At 49.4% G+C, this 19,286-nt stretch overlaps 1 protein-coding gene across 13 annotated transcripts in view; it reads right to left on the bottom strand.

Moving 5' to 3' along the window:
* The window catches only part of TLN2 (talin 2), a 421,358-nt gene that overhangs the window by 32,679 nt on the left and 369,393 nt on the right, over positions 1–19,286 (bottom strand). For all 13 annotated transcript variants that reach the window (XM_032417152.1, XM_032417158.1, XM_032417149.1 and 10 more), the window contains 6 exons: positions 13,947–14,113; positions 12,851–13,034; positions 9,569–9,694; positions 9,249–9,365; positions 6,775–6,960; positions 2,850–2,957 (listed from right to left, as the gene is read on the bottom strand). In XM_032417152.1, the coding sequence (XP_032273043.1) occupies positions 2,850–2,957; positions 6,775–6,960; positions 9,249–9,365; positions 9,569–9,694; positions 12,851–13,034; positions 13,947–14,113 (888 nt within the window). The remainder of the gene's footprint in view (positions 1–2,849; positions 2,958–6,774; positions 6,961–9,248; positions 9,366–9,568; positions 9,695–12,850; positions 13,035–13,946; positions 14,114–19,286) is intronic.

Here is a 19,286-nt window from a genome sequence, read left to right as displayed (position 1 = left end):
CAATCACACGCGATGTGGAGCTTCCATGCAGCGAGTGTCCTTCTTTCTGTTGGAGAAAAACCTGATGATGATCCTTAGGGCTGATACCTGACATAGTAATTAAGTGGCCATAAAGCTGGGGTCTCTGAATGTGTGGACTGGGAACGGCTCCTACATCTTCCCTAACATTCATGGAGGCACTGGATCCCTTGGCCTCTTCTTGGGCAAAGAGGCCAACCACGTACCCACCCCTCCTGGAGCCGGGTCTTCTGCTCGCCCAAACAAGGTGCGCATGGAGTGGAGAGGTCGGGGGAGAGGAAGTGCTTTGGTGGATGAGGCACCTGGTTCCCAGATAGCGGCAAAGGGTCTAAAGTTGGCTTGAGGTCGGGGAGAGGACCCCGTGGAGATTCTACTTTTCTTCCCCGCTGGGGAAACTTCTTGAACACTGGCCCTTGACCCTCCTCATGAGGGCAGAACTCCTCTCCCAGATAGAAGTTTTCTTGTTGCTGGAGAGTGAAATGAGAGATCTTCACTCCACTGAACACCCTAACGGCTGTTGCCTCCTTTTTATCCAGGCTTGTGGGTTTGCCAGATACACAGCTGGAGGTGGCCCCCTCTGAGGAGACACTCCTGTTAAATGGCTCAAGAGCCAACGTGGACAGCGCCATCCTGAGGGCTGCGTGGGCAGGGCCCGGACCTACAGGCGCCAGGTAAGTTAGCAACGCTGCACAGATCCAGACACAGGAGCTGGAAGAAATACTCTTCACCCCAGAAATGGAGCTGGGGGAAAGGGGTAAAACGAGGACCCCTCATTTGAATGAATAAGAAAATCCCAGTATCACTTCCCTTCCAACAAACGAGTAAGAAAAAAGGGCGAGAGACAGAAAGCAAGACGGGAAATGTGCATCGTGTGGGCAGATTTCAATGAAGTGTGTGCAGCAAATTGAGTGTAGCCACAGAGCCCGGGGCTCCCGACACCCTCACTGATTCCTTACACTGTTTAACATCTGAGGAAACTCAAGTCCGGATCAGACAGGGGCCACGTGGCTACTTATGTGGCAGAGTTGGGATCTGGACACAAAGCTTCTAAACCTAAGCCTACCACTGTTTCTGCTGTAATTTCTAATTTTCAGATAGAACAAGGTTCTAAGTGACTAAGACTACTGTCCCACCAAGAAAGAAAAAACACCTTTTGGAGGCCTTGTTGGCTTCATTTTCCTGCTGAGCATGCTCACAGACGGAACACTTGAACTATGTTCTAACACAGAAAGTGGGTTTGGTTGGAGAGGCTCATGCCCGTGAACGCTGACCAGCTAAGATGTTCTTTTCCAGGTTCTCACGCAATACACTGCTTTCTGTTCACAAGAGTTCAGGCTTGGGAACTCAGTGTTAGTAACCACAGACTGCCTCCTCTCACAGAAGATACACTTTCACATGGACCACGCTTAACCTGGGTGAAGAATAAAAGTACTGCTCCCTAGGAGACCTAAAATGCTTCATATCAGAAGGTAATTTAATTAAAAAAATTTTTTTTATTTAAATTCAATTTAGTTAACATATAGCGTCTTATTAGTTTAAGGGGAAAAATTTAGTGATTCATCAGTTGCATACAACACCCAGGGCTCATCACATCAAGTGCCCTCCTTAAAGTCCATCACCCAGTTACCCCATCCCCCCATCCACCTCCTCTCCAGCAACCCTCAGGTTGTTCCCTATAGTTAAGAGTCTTTCATGGTTTGCCTCCCTCTCTGTTTTTGTCCTATTTTATTTTTCCTTCCCTTCAAAGGTAATTTAATTTTAAGGTGGCAGTGAAATGCTAGAATGAACACAGGGCTGGAGATAGTAAGAATTGGGATTTGGTCCCAGGTCTGTCCTAGTAGCTGGGTGACCTCCACCAAGTGGTCACACTTCTCTGGATCCTTCCTTTGCCCTGCTAGCCTCACGTGGTAGTGCAAGGACAAAATGAAAAACTTCAGTGCTCCACAGATGAAAGGCTTACGGTTCTCTGTGGCTTGTTGAATTTTTTTTTTTTTTTTTAAATAGGTTTGGGAAGAAAAAACAGTGATGGAATGTGGGACATCATCAATTCTCTTCTGGGGTTGTCTCTGACTCCTGGACAAATTCTCTTAGGGCCTGCCCCAGACCTCCCATGTTCTAAATGTAGTTTCCGGGACTTGACAGAGGTAGACATACAGCAAATATATTGTTCGGATGTGCACGTTTTGGCCCTTAGGACTGCAGGGAGCCAAGCCACCCTAAGAACTGGGATTGTCAGTGCAAGCCTGAGGCTCCTGGGTGGACAGTGCCCCTAGCCATGACCACTCACCCCCCACTGGCATCCTCCCTATCAGCCTTCCTTCCCAGCTCCATGTGGGCATTTCCAGACATCAGAGGAAGGGAAGCATTCTTAGTGTGGCCTAAGGTATTCATTCAAGGACTGGAGGAAGTCACAAGAGGCTGGTAGGTCACCTGCAGCACTGGTGATGTTTTTCCTTGTCATGGAGCCCGGTGTGGCTCCTTCTGGAGCCTTCCCTGTCCTTGGAGGATGGACTGGGCTCTTCCTAACAGGACCTGCCAACACTGTTTCTTTGGTGGCTTTGCCTGTCCCACCCTCTTACATGCTATTCTTGCCTCTTTGGTGTAAAGAGAGAGCTTGGCTCTCCTGGATGCTAACTACAACTTCTTCTAGACCCTTCTTTTATCTCAGTGTGCTGGAGTAGTGCGATGCTGGACACTTTCCAGCTCAGTCCAGCCCCAGACGCATAAGGGGAGCCTGCACAGTGCTCTATGAGGTATTTTCCCGAGGAAAGCATGGGCTGCATCTGACTTAGCTCTTCCCCAGCCCTGGCCCAGCCGATGCCCCTCCTCACCACCAAGACGTGCTCGAGAAGGTCCAGGTAGCCGAGGGTGCACTCTGTCCCATACCGCAAGGCTCTGGTGCGCACCTCCTCGCTGACATCAGGGTGGAAGGATGCTTGCTGGAGAGAGAAAGGAACGTTGACATCTTAAGACAGGAAGAGCCAGTTGGTGAATGGGCCAAGGGGTGAGGGGGGTCAACTGCCCAGTAGCACAGAGCAGCTCTGCACCCATAGGTAGGAGACCTCGATTCTGGAATTCCCTCTGCCTCGCCCTCAGAAACCTTTCCTGACTCCCTGGATAGAGAAGGTGGCCCTCCTCCATGTTCTCCTCCACAGTAAGTTCTCAGACAATGGTTTGTGTCTTGCCTTTTTTAGTGCCCTGGAGCCAGACAAAAGCACAGGAATCAGGTCCCCTTTTCTTCCTTTCTCCCTGCCCCCTTTTACTGAAATGTAAGAAATTCCACATGCACTAAAAAGTCCAGGAAAGATTCATGATTAAGGCTCACAGCAGAAGATCTACTGTTCCAGGGTCTGCCTGCCTTTCTCCAGCAGCCTGAGGGGTCCCAAAGCCCCTCTCTGTCCACAGGCTGATCACACTCAGGTCCTCACTCTGTGGCCTGACCTGCCCTCACAGTGTCTCCCACGTGGAACCCTCTGGCTCCTGGGAAACTTTAGACAGTAAGCTCCCCACTGCCCTCAGAGGGGCCAGAACTAACTCACCTCACATTATACATGGTGAGATAACCAAACAAGGTCATGTGGTTAATACAGCATCCTGTGTTTTTTTTTTGTACTTGTGACCTGTCAGTTTCATTCATTCCTGATATATCAGATGGCACACCCATTCACAGGGTTACCAGATTAATTATAGTTAACCCAGTTACATCTGAATTTTTAATAGACAATACAAAATTTTTAATATAAGTTTGAGAAACCTTATTTTTTATTTGCTAAATCGGGCAACCCTTCCCAGCCTTTCTTCGGAAAGAAATTGGAGCTTACCAGAACATATAAAAGAGAAAACTGCAAATAAATCACAAATCAGCACACATGTGAATCACACATTAGGATAAAAAGTCAAAGTGGAGGGGATTAGTGACTAGCCTTCCTATCTGTTCCACTCAAGAGGATTGGGGAGTGCTGGTGGGAACCCCTGTGGGCTCGCCCCTCACCTGCTCCCCCAACACATCCCAGAAGGGGTGGGGATAATCTGAGTGGCCATCATCTATCCTTTCTGAGCTCAGTGTTGCCCATCTGAGGACTGATGGGCACGCCTATAACCACGACTGTGTTTTACTCGTCCTTGCTCCCCTTTGTCTCCAAGTGTGAGGACGGAGCCCATGTCTGGGGGGAAGACACAGGCTATGATGCTACCAAATGTCACTTCTAGTGGGCAGCATGGAAGACCCCCATTTAGACTTGTGTGGGGACTGAGGGTGGGCGCTCTTGCCCACCGCTGGCGGCTTTAACTTCACAGAACTCTTTGGCAGAGCCATCCGGCAAGAATCCAAATGTCCTACCATCTGACTAATTCTACTCCTGGGAGTCCTGCCTAAGGAAATTATCCAAAGCACAGAAAAAACAGGTATGCCCAAAGATGTTCATGGCAGTAGAGTTTAAAGTACAGATAAAAAATGCAGACAACCTAAATATCTGATAATAGGGTAAGATTATACTCATTCACAGAGTATTAGTGGTCATTAAGGACTCTGTTATAATAACTCATCCCAACATAGAAACAGCCATATGACTCAGTTGTAACAGTTGATTGTATTGTATCTAATGCAGACATACATAGGCACACAAAAGTAAGACCAAGAAACAGACAGGAGAATGAACTTAGGGTGTAGGGAAGCCCTTTCTCCACCTGAGGAATTAGTGTAATCCTCTCTTTCTGAGAAAATGAGCCAGTAGGTAACTTACTGCACTTTCATTTTTGGCCTAGCCACCCTGCTCAGCCCCAAAGGCAGTGCTCCAACAGGGCAACTTGGCCCTCTGCCTGGATCTAAGGGTTTCTTTTCAATCCACCACTCAGTATCCTTGGTTTTCTATATATTCCTTATTGCACGCCCTTTCTGGCAAGCTGCCTCATTTCCTTTCTGCAAAAGGAAGGGGACCGAAGGAAATGCCAATGTCAGTAAGTCGGCTGAGTAAGTCCTATCCTAACAGCAGTCTCAGGGCTCAGCACTGACTCTTGTCATCCAAGTCTGGCTTTGAGGTATGAAGTTCTGGCTGTTATTTTGTCCTGCCAAGTCAGGATGGCCTGATCTGGGGGCAGGACAAGAGAGAGGAGCAGACGCTGGGCAAATGGCGCCTGTACTTGGATCCTTGCTCTCCTCCCCTGAGAACAGGGCTATGTGCATTACAAACAGACTTGAAAATCTGAGCTACCTTCCATTCTCACCTTAATCCATTTAATTTCCCCTTTTCATTTCATGTCTGTAACATGGAGACAAAGCACCAGTCACTCATCAACCTCAGTGTCCTTAAGCATTAATGGCTGGGAGGCCATGGGCAGCAGAAACAGATGGGCCATGGAACCAGAGGACCTGGTTTCAGTTCTAGTTCTGAGAGTAAAGAGCTGTGTGACCATGGTCATGCCACGTAATCTAGCCAAGCCTGTTTCATCATCCGTCAAATTGGGATCACTCCCCTTGCCCTTCCCATCCAGGATCAAAAGACAGAATCTGCAGGAGAGCCTTCCACAACGGTGAGGCGCCCTGCATGCACACCATGGTGGCATTCAGGCCTATCCTGCTAGGTAAGTATCATTCTCTGACGGAGGAGGTAACCCCTCTGGGAGTTGTCACTTCTGAGAGGGCAGATCCCAACTGCAATCCTAATTGCAAATACCCGTGGCCTCAGGAGGGTCTAAACTCCCTGGCCCAGCACATGTGGCCCCCCATGAAAGCGTCCCTCCCACCTTGCCACCCTCTTCCCCTTTCCCCAGCCCCCCACGCTCTGCCCTCACACGCCCATCCCTTCAGGCCGGCTGCCGCACCCTCCCACTACCCAGTTACCTCGAACCCATCCTACTTGCCCTGAGGATCCCCTGAGAGGCCATCAGTTGGACCTTGCACGAGCTCTCCCACACAACTGACTTCACCACTAAGAATGGCCCCGTCTCCTCAGACCCCAGCTGCTTCTGTAACTTCTGTGACTTATCCCCACCTGCTCACCATGGTCGGGGGTAATCAATCCATCACTGAGCGGAAGCCAGAGTCCCTGGGACATGGCTGTCCCCAGAAGGGTGAAGGTCTGGGGTGGGGTGCTCAGTGGGGGTGGGGGGCTCTTACAACTCACTTTCCTTAGACATAAAGAAATAAAGCTTGTAAAACTCAGGTCCCACCAGCTCCCTCACCAAGGTTGGGCTCAGGACAGCCACCCCGCTTGTCTAGCCAAGGATCAGAAGAGTTTCTGCAAAACATCTAGGCACAGAGAGGAAAAAGGCAGTTTCCCAAGGTTCTGTTTTGTTCCTCCGACTCACGTCCTCACCCAGTTACAGCAGCTCCCCTCCTAGCACAGAATGCTGACCTACAGAGGCAGGAAAGGGGTCGGGCAGAAGCGGGATGCAATTTTCGTTCAGAGGGCCAGGAACAAAATGCCACAGGCCCTCTGCCTCTGTCAGAGTGGCCTCCCCTACGCCCTTGCTAAGAAGGAATCTGCCTACTCAGGAAGAGGAAACATGGGAGGGATAGTCAGCAGACCAGCGCCATCCCCTCTCAAACCTAAAACTACCCTGGAGAGTCATCCCCCCGCCCCCGCCCCTGCTGGGCAGATGTGTGCACACCTCCACCACGCGTCTACTTGCCGAGCGTAAGGTACCGAGCTGCTCCCTTCTCCATGTGGCCGGCCCCTCCCTTTCTCCAGGCTAACCCAAAAACTCAATCACGACCGAGCATTACCGATCCGCCCAAAACAACGCCAAGGCCTTTACCTTACAAGCCGTCAGCATATCGGACACGGCTTTCCGGCTCAGGTTGGCGGTGGCGATCACGTCCTCCTGTCTGCAAGAGTTCCCTGCGGCCACGGCTTTGGCTGTCGCCATGGTGATGCCTTTCGTCATCCTTATCGATTCTTCAGGTGATGAGGTCTTTTCAGGTACCTCTTTGGACTGGAACACCTGGAAGTTAAGAAATACAACAGGTGAAAAAAAAGACAACAACAGCAACCAAAAAAAGGCAGGATAAAAATAATTTATTCTTTTCCGATCGGGCTACCGCTCACTGTCTGAGAACGGAGCCAGCCGCAGGAAGAAACCGTCAAATGGCAGGAAATTAGAAATTTAATTTGAGTAATATTATTCTTGCTTTCAAGAATCTAGCACAGATCAGCCTTGCACACCTGTACTCAAGGACTCATGGTCACGAGACGATGAGGGTGAGGGAGACACGTCCACGGCATTAACGCGTTCGTCTGCACAGACAGACACCGGGTACTTGTAAACTCTCCTGGGCAGGTGGTCGGGTGGCTTCCCGTTCTTGACCCTCCCCACCGGTGCTTCAGCAGCTCCCGGAAACTCCACAGTTCTGATGCCAGTTCTTGCACAGGATGGACCCCGGATACATCCCTGTGACTCACCTCTCTCTCTCTAAGAGGGTGTGGGGCTGAGGGAAATGGAGCGTTCGGTTTCTTCTATTCTTAGGCTGTCTTACAAATATAACTGCATAATTGTGTGGAGGCGTTCATGTCGAATGCGCCACAGTGACACTGTGAATTATTTAAAACTACACACACACACACACACATACACACATACACACACACACCCCTCTAGAGAAGCTGAAATAAATTAACCATGGTAAGTGAATATCCCACTTTAAAATTCCACCTGTCAATCAAGGCAGCCATTTCTGCTTCAAGCCCATCTGTCTTGTCTCTCTAACATGAGTGACTGGTGCCAGGGCTGCATGTTCAATGTGCAGCTGTCCCCCCACAAGGAGGACTCCTGGACCAGTTGGGGGCCACTCTGTCTTCAGCCCTAGGCAACCACGTTTCAGTCAGGTAGTTTCTCCTGGGGCAAAGGGGAGAACCCAAGCCAGCATCCCTGCCATGGGTTAAGCAGCATCAAACATGACCACCCCCCTAGACCACCCCCCTAGAAAGGATGGGCAGCTACAGTTAAGCTGAATGCTTCGTGGAACGGATGCCACCTGTATGGAGCCCTTCACAATAATGTGGCCCATGTGGCACATGTTCCTTTGGAAACTTCCTATGTCCACAGAAACACACAACCCGAGTCAATGCCAGACCACACTGGTATACGGAGGTTGACCATGTGTAACTTTCCAGGAGAGCTCTGAATTTCCAATCTCCTCTACTGCCACCACTAGCCCCACCCACACCTCCCAGAATGTGGGGCCAGACTTTCGATAGGAAACATCTAGCCAATGTAGGCAGGTAAGCGTCAGGCAGCAGGGCTTAAAGACACGGCCTACAATTTTTAGGTTCTTCTTTGTGTGAGAACCAAGTATAACGCCGACCAAGACTGGTTTCATTAAAAACAGGACAAGAGAAGCCAAGGCTCCATCACCAAAGCCCAAAAGAACTGCTGGTTTCTATTGCTGATCCACAGGGGCTTTCAGCCTTCCTAGGTGACCCTCTATAGATGCAGAATAACTGGCAGCAAAGGCAGGACCCCCACTCCCCGCCCCGAAAGAGAACTTGAATCTATGATCAGACCTCCTCTGAGAAAGAAATCTTCGTTTGAAACCACTCATTTTCAGCATATTTTTATTTCTAGGGATTAGGATGAGTCAATCCATAACCATCACGGGATCAAAAGAACAGGGACAGTATCCAGATCACAGGCACCAGGACACCCTCACTCTACGACGCTGGAACAAGGCAAGAAAGAACACACGGGCAATCTCTCTGAGATCACAAGGATCGCCAACAGAAGGACGCTGAATTTTAAAGGGAAGTGTCTCAGGTAAAGGCATCCAGGTTTCTCTGCTAGGGAACCTCAAACACCAGAATCTGTACGTGTGCAGCGATGTGAGCTGTTGCTGACAACAATGGGAATCAAGAGGTGCTGTGTGTCACTCTGTGCTGCAGACACACCATTTAAGTTCAAGGTGAGAGCAAACAGCCACATGGAGTTCTCCCTTAGCCAGGAATCTTCTGTAATGCTTTTGTTTCATGCTCCGATTTTAGTGGAATTAAACCTGAATAGTCCTACATGATACATTTTAATTAATTTCTTAATTACAAATCAACTGTAGCCAAACTCTGATATGGTCAGTTATGCACGGGGCCTCAAGGATACAAAGCTACCAGCAGGTAGGTGAGCGGGCCGCCCTAGCTCAGGTGCTCTAGGTAAAACCTCTTCCTGCTACAGATCTCAGAGAAGTGTTTTGGGGTCAGCTCTTGCACAGGGGTGCCCGAGGGAGGTGACTGCTGGCTCCTTACCGTGAGCTCCTGTTTCATGTACTCAATTGTGGCCTCAAGCGCCCGTGTGCCCCGGGTGGCCTCGTCCTCCACCGCCTTTACAGTCTTGAGGAGGGAGGTGACATTGGTCACCATCACCTGCACAGGAAGGAGAGGCCGAGAGAAAGTGAGGAGCACACTGAGGTCCACTTCCCGCTCCTTTTAGTTCCAGATCTGATGCCATGAGCAAAACCACTGCGAAGTGAGGAAGGAGCTCAGATGCATACGCTCCCATTATTCTTGTTTCTCTCACTATATAACTCTCCCTCCACACCTGCCCCTGACTTGGGGCCCCACTCTACCTTGGCAGCCCCCTTGAGCTGGTACATGGAGGGGTCATCAGCAGGCTTGCTGGCAGCTCCCTTGGTAGCGCCGATCAGATCTGAAAGGGCCTTGGCCACGTCTTTGATGGCATTGATCAACACCACCTGAAAGAAAGCAGAGAGCCCAGGTGAGTAGCCCCAGCAGTCACCTGCTGGTCTCACCAAGAGCACACAGCCTGGGGGCCAGGTGCAGGCATCTGGGAGGCAGGTCTCTATCTCTGCAGCTCTCAAGCCTGCAGCAAGGCAGATTCTCCAGGAGCCACCCCTGAAGATGCTGATGGAGGAGTGTCCCCAACGGACACTGCCGCTGAGCCAGAACACACACCCCATGTGTGCTCAGCATGTTCAAACACCTCTGGCTGGCAGCTCTGATGACAAGTCACCTAGGAAAGGATGCAGGCAGCGAAGCAGACCTCTGAGAGCCAACACCACTCACAGGCACCCTGAACTGGTAACCAAAACCATGGAGAACCAAATGCTAGCCTCACACCCTGGCCTGCAAGACCTCTGCAGCAGCCCACCGGCATCTCTGGCTTTGGTTCCTAGGATTCTGTGACCTACTTAACATGCGACAGGCAGATGGGTCTGTCTTTCTTCCCCAAGGCAAATCCCACTCATTCCTACTTCAGGGCCTCTGCTCTTGTTCCTCTCTCTGCCTGGAACCTGGCTCTTCTCATCAGTCAGGTCTCAGCTCACATGTCAGGCCCTCAGAGACCTTTCCCGACCACCCCCAACCTGAAATTCCATCAGCGTGTCCTGTTTTCTTTATAGCACTTATCAGTATGTGGAACTACGGTCTTCTTCCCCGAAGTGGAGGTAAGCTCGAGGACAGCCAGCCTGCACTTCTGCCTGTTGTGTTTTGCACTCAGAACAGGGTCTGGCACGTCACGGGCTCTCAGGAAATACTCACGGAATGACCGAATGGACAGGTACACACCCTAATAACACGGGAAAGAATACGGTATCTCCATTCTTATCATTGAGCAGAGACCACAGGCCATCTTTACAGGTGCTGGACCTGGGGTCTGAAGCCCCAGCCATACTTCAGAATGACATGACAAGACCTGCCTTACATTTAAGTCTTAACTCCTACTTTGGTAACAGTGAGTTTCCCTTTACTGAGCGCAGTGTTCCAGGTGCTGAGCCACGCATGCCACCCATGACCTTGCTTCATCCTCGCCACTGCCATTCCAAGTGGTAACTACGATGCTCCCGTCCACACCCCCAGGGCCTGGGATTCACACGCTAGTCAGCGTGATCCCAAGGGTCATGGTCTTAACCTTCACACTCGCTTACGCTCTAGGGCTCTGGCTCCTCACTTACAAATGGCATTAGCAGCACCAGCCCTACCTCACTGCAAGGCTGCGAGGGTGACCGCATAACGTACGTAAAAACCCATCAGAAACTCGTGTCCCTGACGGCTAAGAGCACAGTGACACTTCGCCTCTGCCCCTCCCACCCTCTCCAGCTCTGTCCTGTGCCTTCTCACCCCCAGGGCGCAGGGAACCTCTGAAACCACAGGGCAGGTCAGGGCGTGACGGGGCTCCTGAGGAAGGGCCGACGGGTAAGGAACTCACACTGCCTGCTTCTGGCCATCATAGCAGCGAGTGGAGAGCAAGGGACAGCAAGCAGAGGTTGCTGCCAACACCCAGCGTGCACGGTCCCGTCCCTGGTCACTAGGAACTGGCTGGCGAGTAGGCACGTTTTTGTGAGGGGTATTTTCCACTAGAAGTCTCACTAGAAGCTCTAGTGGACATCTAGACCATTTGGGCGTCGAGACTCTAAACAATTTGATACACTTCTCTGTGTTCAAAGATTTAAACCCTCCTCGGCCTGTTCACTTTTCCTCAAGTGGCGTCAGGCTCAGAGAGAGTGGATTCCAACCCCACTGAGCGTTTTCAAGCTTTGCCTTCCTCCATGGGGGTAAGAACAATACCACAGGCAGGGATTTGTGTGAATGCTTCGAATTCCAGAGGGCAGCCAATCTGAGCTTGGATGTTATCAGAGAGAAATCGGGCAGGAGGAGTAAAATGGCCACACGTGGAACGTTTCCTCATGGAGCTCTGCTCCACTGGAGGATGTCGGGCAGAGGAGGGTCATGGCCACACGGGAGCAAAGCTGGTGGCCTTGTGTGAACCACAACAGTAACTGTCGTCAGCCTGGGCACTGGATGGTAGGCAGCTTCCTATCCAGTTTTGTCCCATGGGCCAGAGACGAGTTAATGGAGTGTGGTTTAAGCAGTAAAAACTGAGGTGTGTGCCATCTGACGGTGCCTGGATAGACAGAGCAGATGGGTTTTAGGTTCTGCCCTTGGGAATGGGGAGAGTCTGTTACTGGTGGCCCTGGCTGGCTCTATGTTCGGTAACAGCTGAGTACATATTTGTGGAACATCCACTGTGCTGCGCTGGGTGCTTAGCTTCCAAAGATCAATAAACTGTGGGTGCTGTCCCTGAGAAGCTGGGGGTCCAGGCTGAGGATGAAGGAGCAGGCAGGTAACATCAGTGACATGGTTAAATCCAAAGCAGAGTTATAGGAGCACAGAGCCCTACCCTAGCCCCAGCTCCTCTCTCCCCTCCCCCTCTCAAGTGCTGTCTATACACACTGGCTTCCTCTCTTTACCCTCACCTGGCCACTCCCCACCAAGAGCCCCTGCTGGGGTGGCCACTGGCCTCCACGGTACGAGGACCAGTGGCCAGCTCTCAGACCTTCATTTTCTTGACAACTCAGCCGTGTCTCTGGTGGGTTGAAACACTCCCCCACTCTTAACATCAGGAGCCCTGGCTTTCCTCCTACCCGTTGCTGTTGCTTCTCCATCTCCCTAGGCATCTCTGTCTCCTTACTATGGTCTTAAATGGTGGCTTCCTCAGCTCTGCCTTGAACCCTCCTTCTCCTCTTGCCCCATGCTCTCCCTCTCCTGTGGTTGCAGTCACCGTCTATACAGCAACAACCCCTGAATCCATACCCCCATACCCGTGCAGGCTTATGCCCCCTCTCTAGTTCTACCTGTGTTCTCTCCAGCACTGAACTCACCTGAATTCACCTCCCGGCCAAGCCCGCTCTCCCTCCAGGGAGCCACCGTCCACTCGCTGATCTCACCTGTGACGTAGAGTCCCTCCTAGCCCGCTCCCTCGCTCTTATATCCAAATGCTCACTGTGCTCAACTGTTCACCAGTCATCTCTACCCCCAGAGCCGCCACCACCGTGTGCGCCACTCTCCCGCCAGACCCCAAACTGCGGATGCACCCCCACCCCCACCGGTACCTGTGTCTCGGGGTCATCAGAGCCCAGGCTGGCGGCCCCCAGCTTGACCACCTCAGCAAGCTGTGTGATGGTGGCCGCTGACGACTGCGCTGCCTGGGCCAGCTTGTCTGGCGTGGACGCAGCCCCCGACACCAGCAGCTTCGTGTCTTCCACCAAGGCCTTGGCTGTCTTCAGAATGTTCTCCCTGAGAAAGCGGGGAGAGGGACAAAGGGCAGAGCTTGGCTACTGGTAGTTAGGAAGCAAAGAAACCCTTCCTAAGGGATTTTTTTGTTAAAGGGCTTTAAAGAACAGAGATGATGGATTTCCCCTTCCTTATCGGGGTGCTCACTGTCTTATGTAGGAAAACGGGAAGAGGAGAGTCAGCCCGGTATCCACGGAGTCGATTAATAGTAAACTTCAGTGAAAGATTCAGGCCCACCAGTTTGGCCCTCTTTCCCCAACCCTGTAGCTCAGTGAGAGGTCAGCTTCTTTCCTGTGGTTCCCCCTAAATACTTCACAGCTACAGGGAGCTGCAAGGTCATCAGAACCCACAGGGCTGCATCGTGGAGTGGGTGACAGCATTGGTAATCTCCTCCCTAGCCCAGTTCTGGGACTAAAGAGAGAGGAAGAAAGGTACTGGGCATGCGGCAAGGCTATGGGGGAGGACTCTCCAGTGGCAGATGGAGACCCCAGCACCAGCCTCCAGGAGCAGGGCCTGAGGAGCCAGCGTGGGACAGACAGCCGGCTCAGAGCCCCACTCTCCTTTATGTCATAGCTAAATGGGCCTGTCCTGGCCACTCCCACTCCCGCTGGGGCTGGGAGCAAATCAGAGGCACATCTCTCTAGCTTGGAAAGTAGAAGATCAAAAAGCTGTCCTCTGCCAGAGCAGGCTGGATTGAGGCTGCCAAAGGCACAAAGCTGGAACATGACTATGTGTTTACAGTTGGCAAATAGGGCTTGTTTTGATTATGTGGTTCACTTTCTCCCCTTGAGCATCTTATTGAAATCAAAATGCTTAACCGCATTTCTGGCTCCTGGGCAGAGTCTCCCAAGTCCATCAGGCCAGGCTAAATCTCTCCCCATCCAGGAGCCCCCAGGATGACCTCCACCCCCATACCTGTGGTCTGCAAAGGTCTCGTTGTTCTCCGAATTCAGGGTCCCCGCAGTCGCAAACATGATGGTGGTGTCCAGGTCGGCTATAATCCCAGACACAGCGGTGGCGGCTGTGATGCATGCCTGGGTCCCCTTGTTCCCAGCCTGCAGAGCTGATAGCACCAAGGACACCTGTAGGCAGACAGGGGATGTCAGGGCGAATGGGGAAATGGAGAAAATGTAACCCAAAGATTTTCAGACTCAAGTATCACTGAAAAAAAAAAAACCCACTCAAAAAATAGGAAAGGATGGAATTCTTCCAAACTCATTTATAAAGCCAAAATTACCCTGATACCAAAACCAGACAAGGGTGCCACAAGAAAAGAAAATTACAGGCCAACACGCCTGATGAACATAGTACAAAAATCCTCAACAAAATATTAGGGCACTGAATTCGACAATACATTAGAAGGATCATACACCATCATCAAGTGGGATTTACTCCAGGAATGCAAGGATGATTCAACACCCACAGATCAGCCAATGTGATACACCAATAAAGGATAAAAATCTTATGATCATCTCAATAGATACAGAAAAAGCATTTGACAAAATTCAACACCCATTGATAATAAAAACTTTCAACAAAGTGGGTACGGAGGGAACGTATCTCAACATAATAAAGGCTACATATGACAAACCCACAGCTAACATCATACTCAACGGTGAAAGCTCAGAGCTTTTCCTCTAAGATCAGGAATAAGACAAAGATTCCCCACCCTTGCCACTTTTATTCAACAGAGTATTGGAAGCCCTAGCCAAAGCAATCCAGCAATTAAAAGAAATAAAAGGCATCCAAGTTGGAAAGGAAGAAGTAAAACCTCCACTATTTGCAGATGACATACTGTATACAGAAAACCCTAAAGACTCCATCAAAAACTGTCAGGCCCTAATCCATGAATTCAGTAGAGTTGAGGGATACAAAATCAACACACAGAAGTCTTTTGTGTTTCTATAAGCTAATACTGAACTATCAGAGAAATTAAAAAAATAATCCCATTTATACAACTGCATCAAAAAGAATAAAATACCTAGGAATACATTTAACCAAGGGGGTGAGAGACCTGTATATGGAAAACTACAAGACGTTAAAAAAAGAAGTTGAAGAAAACACAAATAAATGGAAAGATATTCCATGCTCACAGACTGGAAGAATCAATATTGTTAAGATGTCCATACTACCAAAAGCTTTCTACAGATCCAACACAATCTCTATCAAAATTCCAATGACATTTTTCACAGAAATACAACAAACAATCCTAAAATTTCTATAGAACCACAAAAGATCCTGAGTAACCACAGCAATCTTGAGAAAGAACAAAGTTGGAGGTCTCATGCTCCCTGACTTAAAACTATATTACAAAGCTATAGGAATCAAAACAGTATGATACTGGCATAAAAAACAGATACATGGATCAATGGAACAGAGAGCCCAGAAATAAACCCAAGCATATACAGTCAATTAATTTATGACAAAGGAGTCATGAACATACAATGGAGAAAGGACAGTCACTTGAACAAATGGTGTTGGGAAAATTGGACAGCTACATGCAAAAAAAAAAAAAAAAAATGAAACTGGACCACTGCCTTACAGTATACACAAAAATTACAGTATATACAAAAAATAAACACAAAAACTTTAAAATGGATTAAAGACTTGAATGTAAGACCTGAAACCATAAAACTCCTAGAAGAAAACATAGGCAGTAACCTCCCTGACATAGGTCTTGGTGATGATTTTTAGAATCTGACACCCAAAACAAAAGCCAACAAAAGCAAGAATGAACAAGTGGGACTATGTGAAACTAAAAAGTTTCTGCACAACAAAGGAAACCATCAGCAAAATGAAAAAAGCAACTTACTGATTAAAGAAAATATTTGCAAATCATATATCTGCTAAGGGCTTAACATCAAAAATATATAAAGCATACATACAACTCAATGGCAAAAAAACAACCCAATTAAAAATGGGCAGAAGAGCTGAATAGACATTTTTCCAAAGAAGACAAACAGATGGACAACAAGTACATGAAAAGATGCTCATTATCATTAAATATTAAGAAAATGCAAATCAAAACCACAGTGAGATATCATCTCACACCTGCTGGCATTGAGATCATCAAGACGAGCAATAACATGTATTGGCAAAGATGCAGGGAAAAGGCAACCTGGTGCCCTGTCGGTGGGAATGTAAATTGGCGCAGCCCCTGTGGAAACAATATGGGGGTTCCTCAAAAAACTACCAACAGAACTACCATAGGATCCAGCAAATGCAGGTCTGGATACTTACCTGAAGAAAACAAATTCTAACTCAAAAAGATAGTACCTCTACGTTCACTGCATCATTATTTACAACAGCTAATCTATGGAAGCAACCAAAATGTCCACAGATGGATGAATGGGTAAAGAAAATATGGTATATATTATCCAGTAGGATATTATTCAGCCCTAAGAAGAATGAAATTTTGCCATTTGTGACAACATGGATAGACCTCGAGTGCATTTTGCTAAGTGAAGTCAGTCAGAGAAAAAAATGCCATATGATCTCTTTTATACGTGGAACCTAAAACAAAAAACCCAAGCTGGTAGATACGGAAAACAGACTGGTAGTTGCCAGAGGCGGGGGACGGGAGTTAGGAGAAATGGCTGAACTTTTTTGTTTGTTTGAATGCATCAAATAAAAATTAAAAACAAAACAAAACAAAGCCCAGCCAACCAACCTTATAGCAAAAGGGAGCAGTTTTCTGGTGGGAGGGAAGGTGTGGATTGAACAAACATGCTTCAAAGGCACAAACTTCCAGTTACAAAATAAGTTAAGTACTAGGGAGATAGTGTTCAACATGATGACTACAACTGACTGTTGTATATATCGCGCAGCAGTGTTAAGAGTAGATCTTAAGAGTTCTCATCACCAGAAACAAGTATATTTATTTTGTATCTACACGAGATGATGGATGTTCACCAAACTTATTGTGGTAATCGCTTTATATATAATACATGAAAGACAAACCATCATGCTGTACACGCTCAACTTCTGCAGTACTGTGTATCAATTATATCTCAAAACCAGGGGAAAAAGTAAAAAACAAGAACAGTGAATCTTCTCTCTGGGACTCAATGCAGCTGGTGGGTTAACACATGTTTTGGTGTCAACATCTCAGGCTGAGTACCAGCATTATCATTTGCTGGCTAAACGACTTTGGGCAACTGTTCAACCTTAGTTTCCTCATCTGTAAAATGGGGATATTATTTCTTGCCTATCAGGGTTGTTGGGAGGAACAAGGGGGGGGATGCATATCTATTCTCTAGCATGGCACATAGTAAGTCATCAGTAGAGAGCAGATAATTTTAATAGGATTACGTTTCTGGGACCAGAGACAAGTTCAGGCTCCTATGAAAGGTGTGGCCATTTCTGTCCCCTCTGATCAGGTTTTCTGTAGAACAGCCTTCTGCTAACACTCATCATTCCTGCCCTTGGCTGCCTCTGGATTTGAAATGCTTCAGGGTGGACCCCATTGTGGCTAGAGCCCGAAGCGTACCTGCATATGTCACCTCTCCACCCAAACGCTCCCTTGCGCTATCACCTGCCCCTAAGTAATAATTCCAGTGACCCGAGAGTCCAGCAAGTTGGCTCTGTTCACTCCAGTGACTTCCATGCCAGAAACCCTTTGCTGCCACCCATCACCCCCTCCAGAACACCCCCACTGTTCCTAGAGACACTTTCCTACAACACAAAGCTAACTCCCCCACACCCTTGGGTACAATTCTCCCCTGCTGTCAAGGGAAGATGAGCTCCTTGCACAACCAGTTCAACTTTTCTGGCCTCCCACCACATTCTTGCCACATCAGCCTGCTCCTCACTTCCCCAAACATCCCCTGCCCCTCCTGCGGTGTATCTGCCCCCTGCCTGCAATACCCCCTCCCTGTTCTCCAGCTACCAACCGGCTCATCCTGCAAAAGCCAGCTCAAAGTCCTCATCCAGAGCCATAGCTGTGCCTCCTGAGGATTCCACAGTTGCTGCTGTCCCCGCCCCCAGGACAGCCCATTTAGCACAGGTTAAAACAGCATGCATCTGGCGAGCAACTGGAGACTCTTGAGTCTGGAGACCATCTGGAGTTGTCCTATTCATCTCTATGCGCACACCCACCATCCTTGACCATGGCTGACCCAAAGAAGAGTCTGAAAATATTCTGTGAATGCATTGTTTAAAAACACACTGACCAGGACCGAGGAGTTACAGCATCAGTGAGGGGCAGAGAGTTTGTATGCTCTCTTCCTTCTGTGCTGCTCAGATCTGAGCAGAGGTGGTGGACACAGCCTAGCAGGCAGGGCGGGGGGCCCACTTCCTGAGCACCTGCCACGTCCCAAGACCAGCCCACAAGGATTGGTTTCTCTTCCTTATTTGCCTGATCCTCCCTCCTGGAGTTAAATGCTACTATGTTCCACCAGGAAAAGTCAGGATGGCACAGAGCTGGCCTGGGAATGAAGTATCCAGTTTCTGGAAAGAACTCCCAGAGGACAGGTGACAAAGGCCAAGACAAGGAATCCCAAGTCTGGGAGGGACGTTCTCTCAGCCAGACCGAAAGAGAGAGAGTCCATAAACAGTGTCCCGCCTGCTACAAAAGGTGCACAAGTCAGCAGTTTATTGAGTGGCTACTAGTCCCTAGGGGATGAGGACACAAAGGTGAGCAAGTCAAGGGCTCACGGCTGGTGGGAAGTTACAGACACAACCAAGCCACGTGAGAAAGACACACCAGGTAGAGAGGGCAAGGCAGGAACATGGAGCAAGAAAGCACCGAAAAGGCTAGTTTAGTCTGAACAGCCGATTCCCTGCTTTTGAGCCTCCTCCAGGTGTCCTAAGGGACACCTCTGCCGGGAAAAGCAGAGAGACGGAGAACAGCTCAGCAAGGTCATGTTGCTTGGCCCCACTGGCCATCATGCAGCTTGGACCCCCGCCTTCCCTCCTTCAGGTGCCAGTTCCAAGGTCTTCGACAGGGGAACTTGGCCAGAGTAACTTCGACAACAAGGAAGGGCTTTGAAAGGAGGGAGAATGCCTTCCTCCAGCTCAGAGATGGATTGCCTCATCCCGTGGAGTCCAAGGAGGCCTGGGCAGGCCTGTGGGCTGCAGGAGACGGCCAGACGTCGCTCGGCCTCGGCACGGGGCCAGGTACAGAGTGGCCTCTGCAGCGGCAGCTGCCAGGTGAGGGGTCCCCCGCCCGCCCAAGTCCTGTTGCCAGCTTCTAAACAGGGCACAGCTCTATGTCCTGGGGACCCGAGTGAAGGGAGGGGAAAAGCCAGCAAAGCA

This window comes from Phoca vitulina, unplaced genomic scaffold (genome assembly GCF_004348235.1).
Source record: "Phoca vitulina isolate PV1807 unplaced genomic scaffold, GSC_HSeal_1.0 scaffold20, whole genome shotgun sequence".
Classification (NCBI taxonomy): Eukaryota; Metazoa; Chordata; class Mammalia; order Carnivora; family Phocidae; genus Phoca; species Phoca vitulina.
The sequence above is the reverse complement of the archived record's forward strand: the minus strand, read 5'-3'. Positions and strand labels throughout refer to the sequence as shown.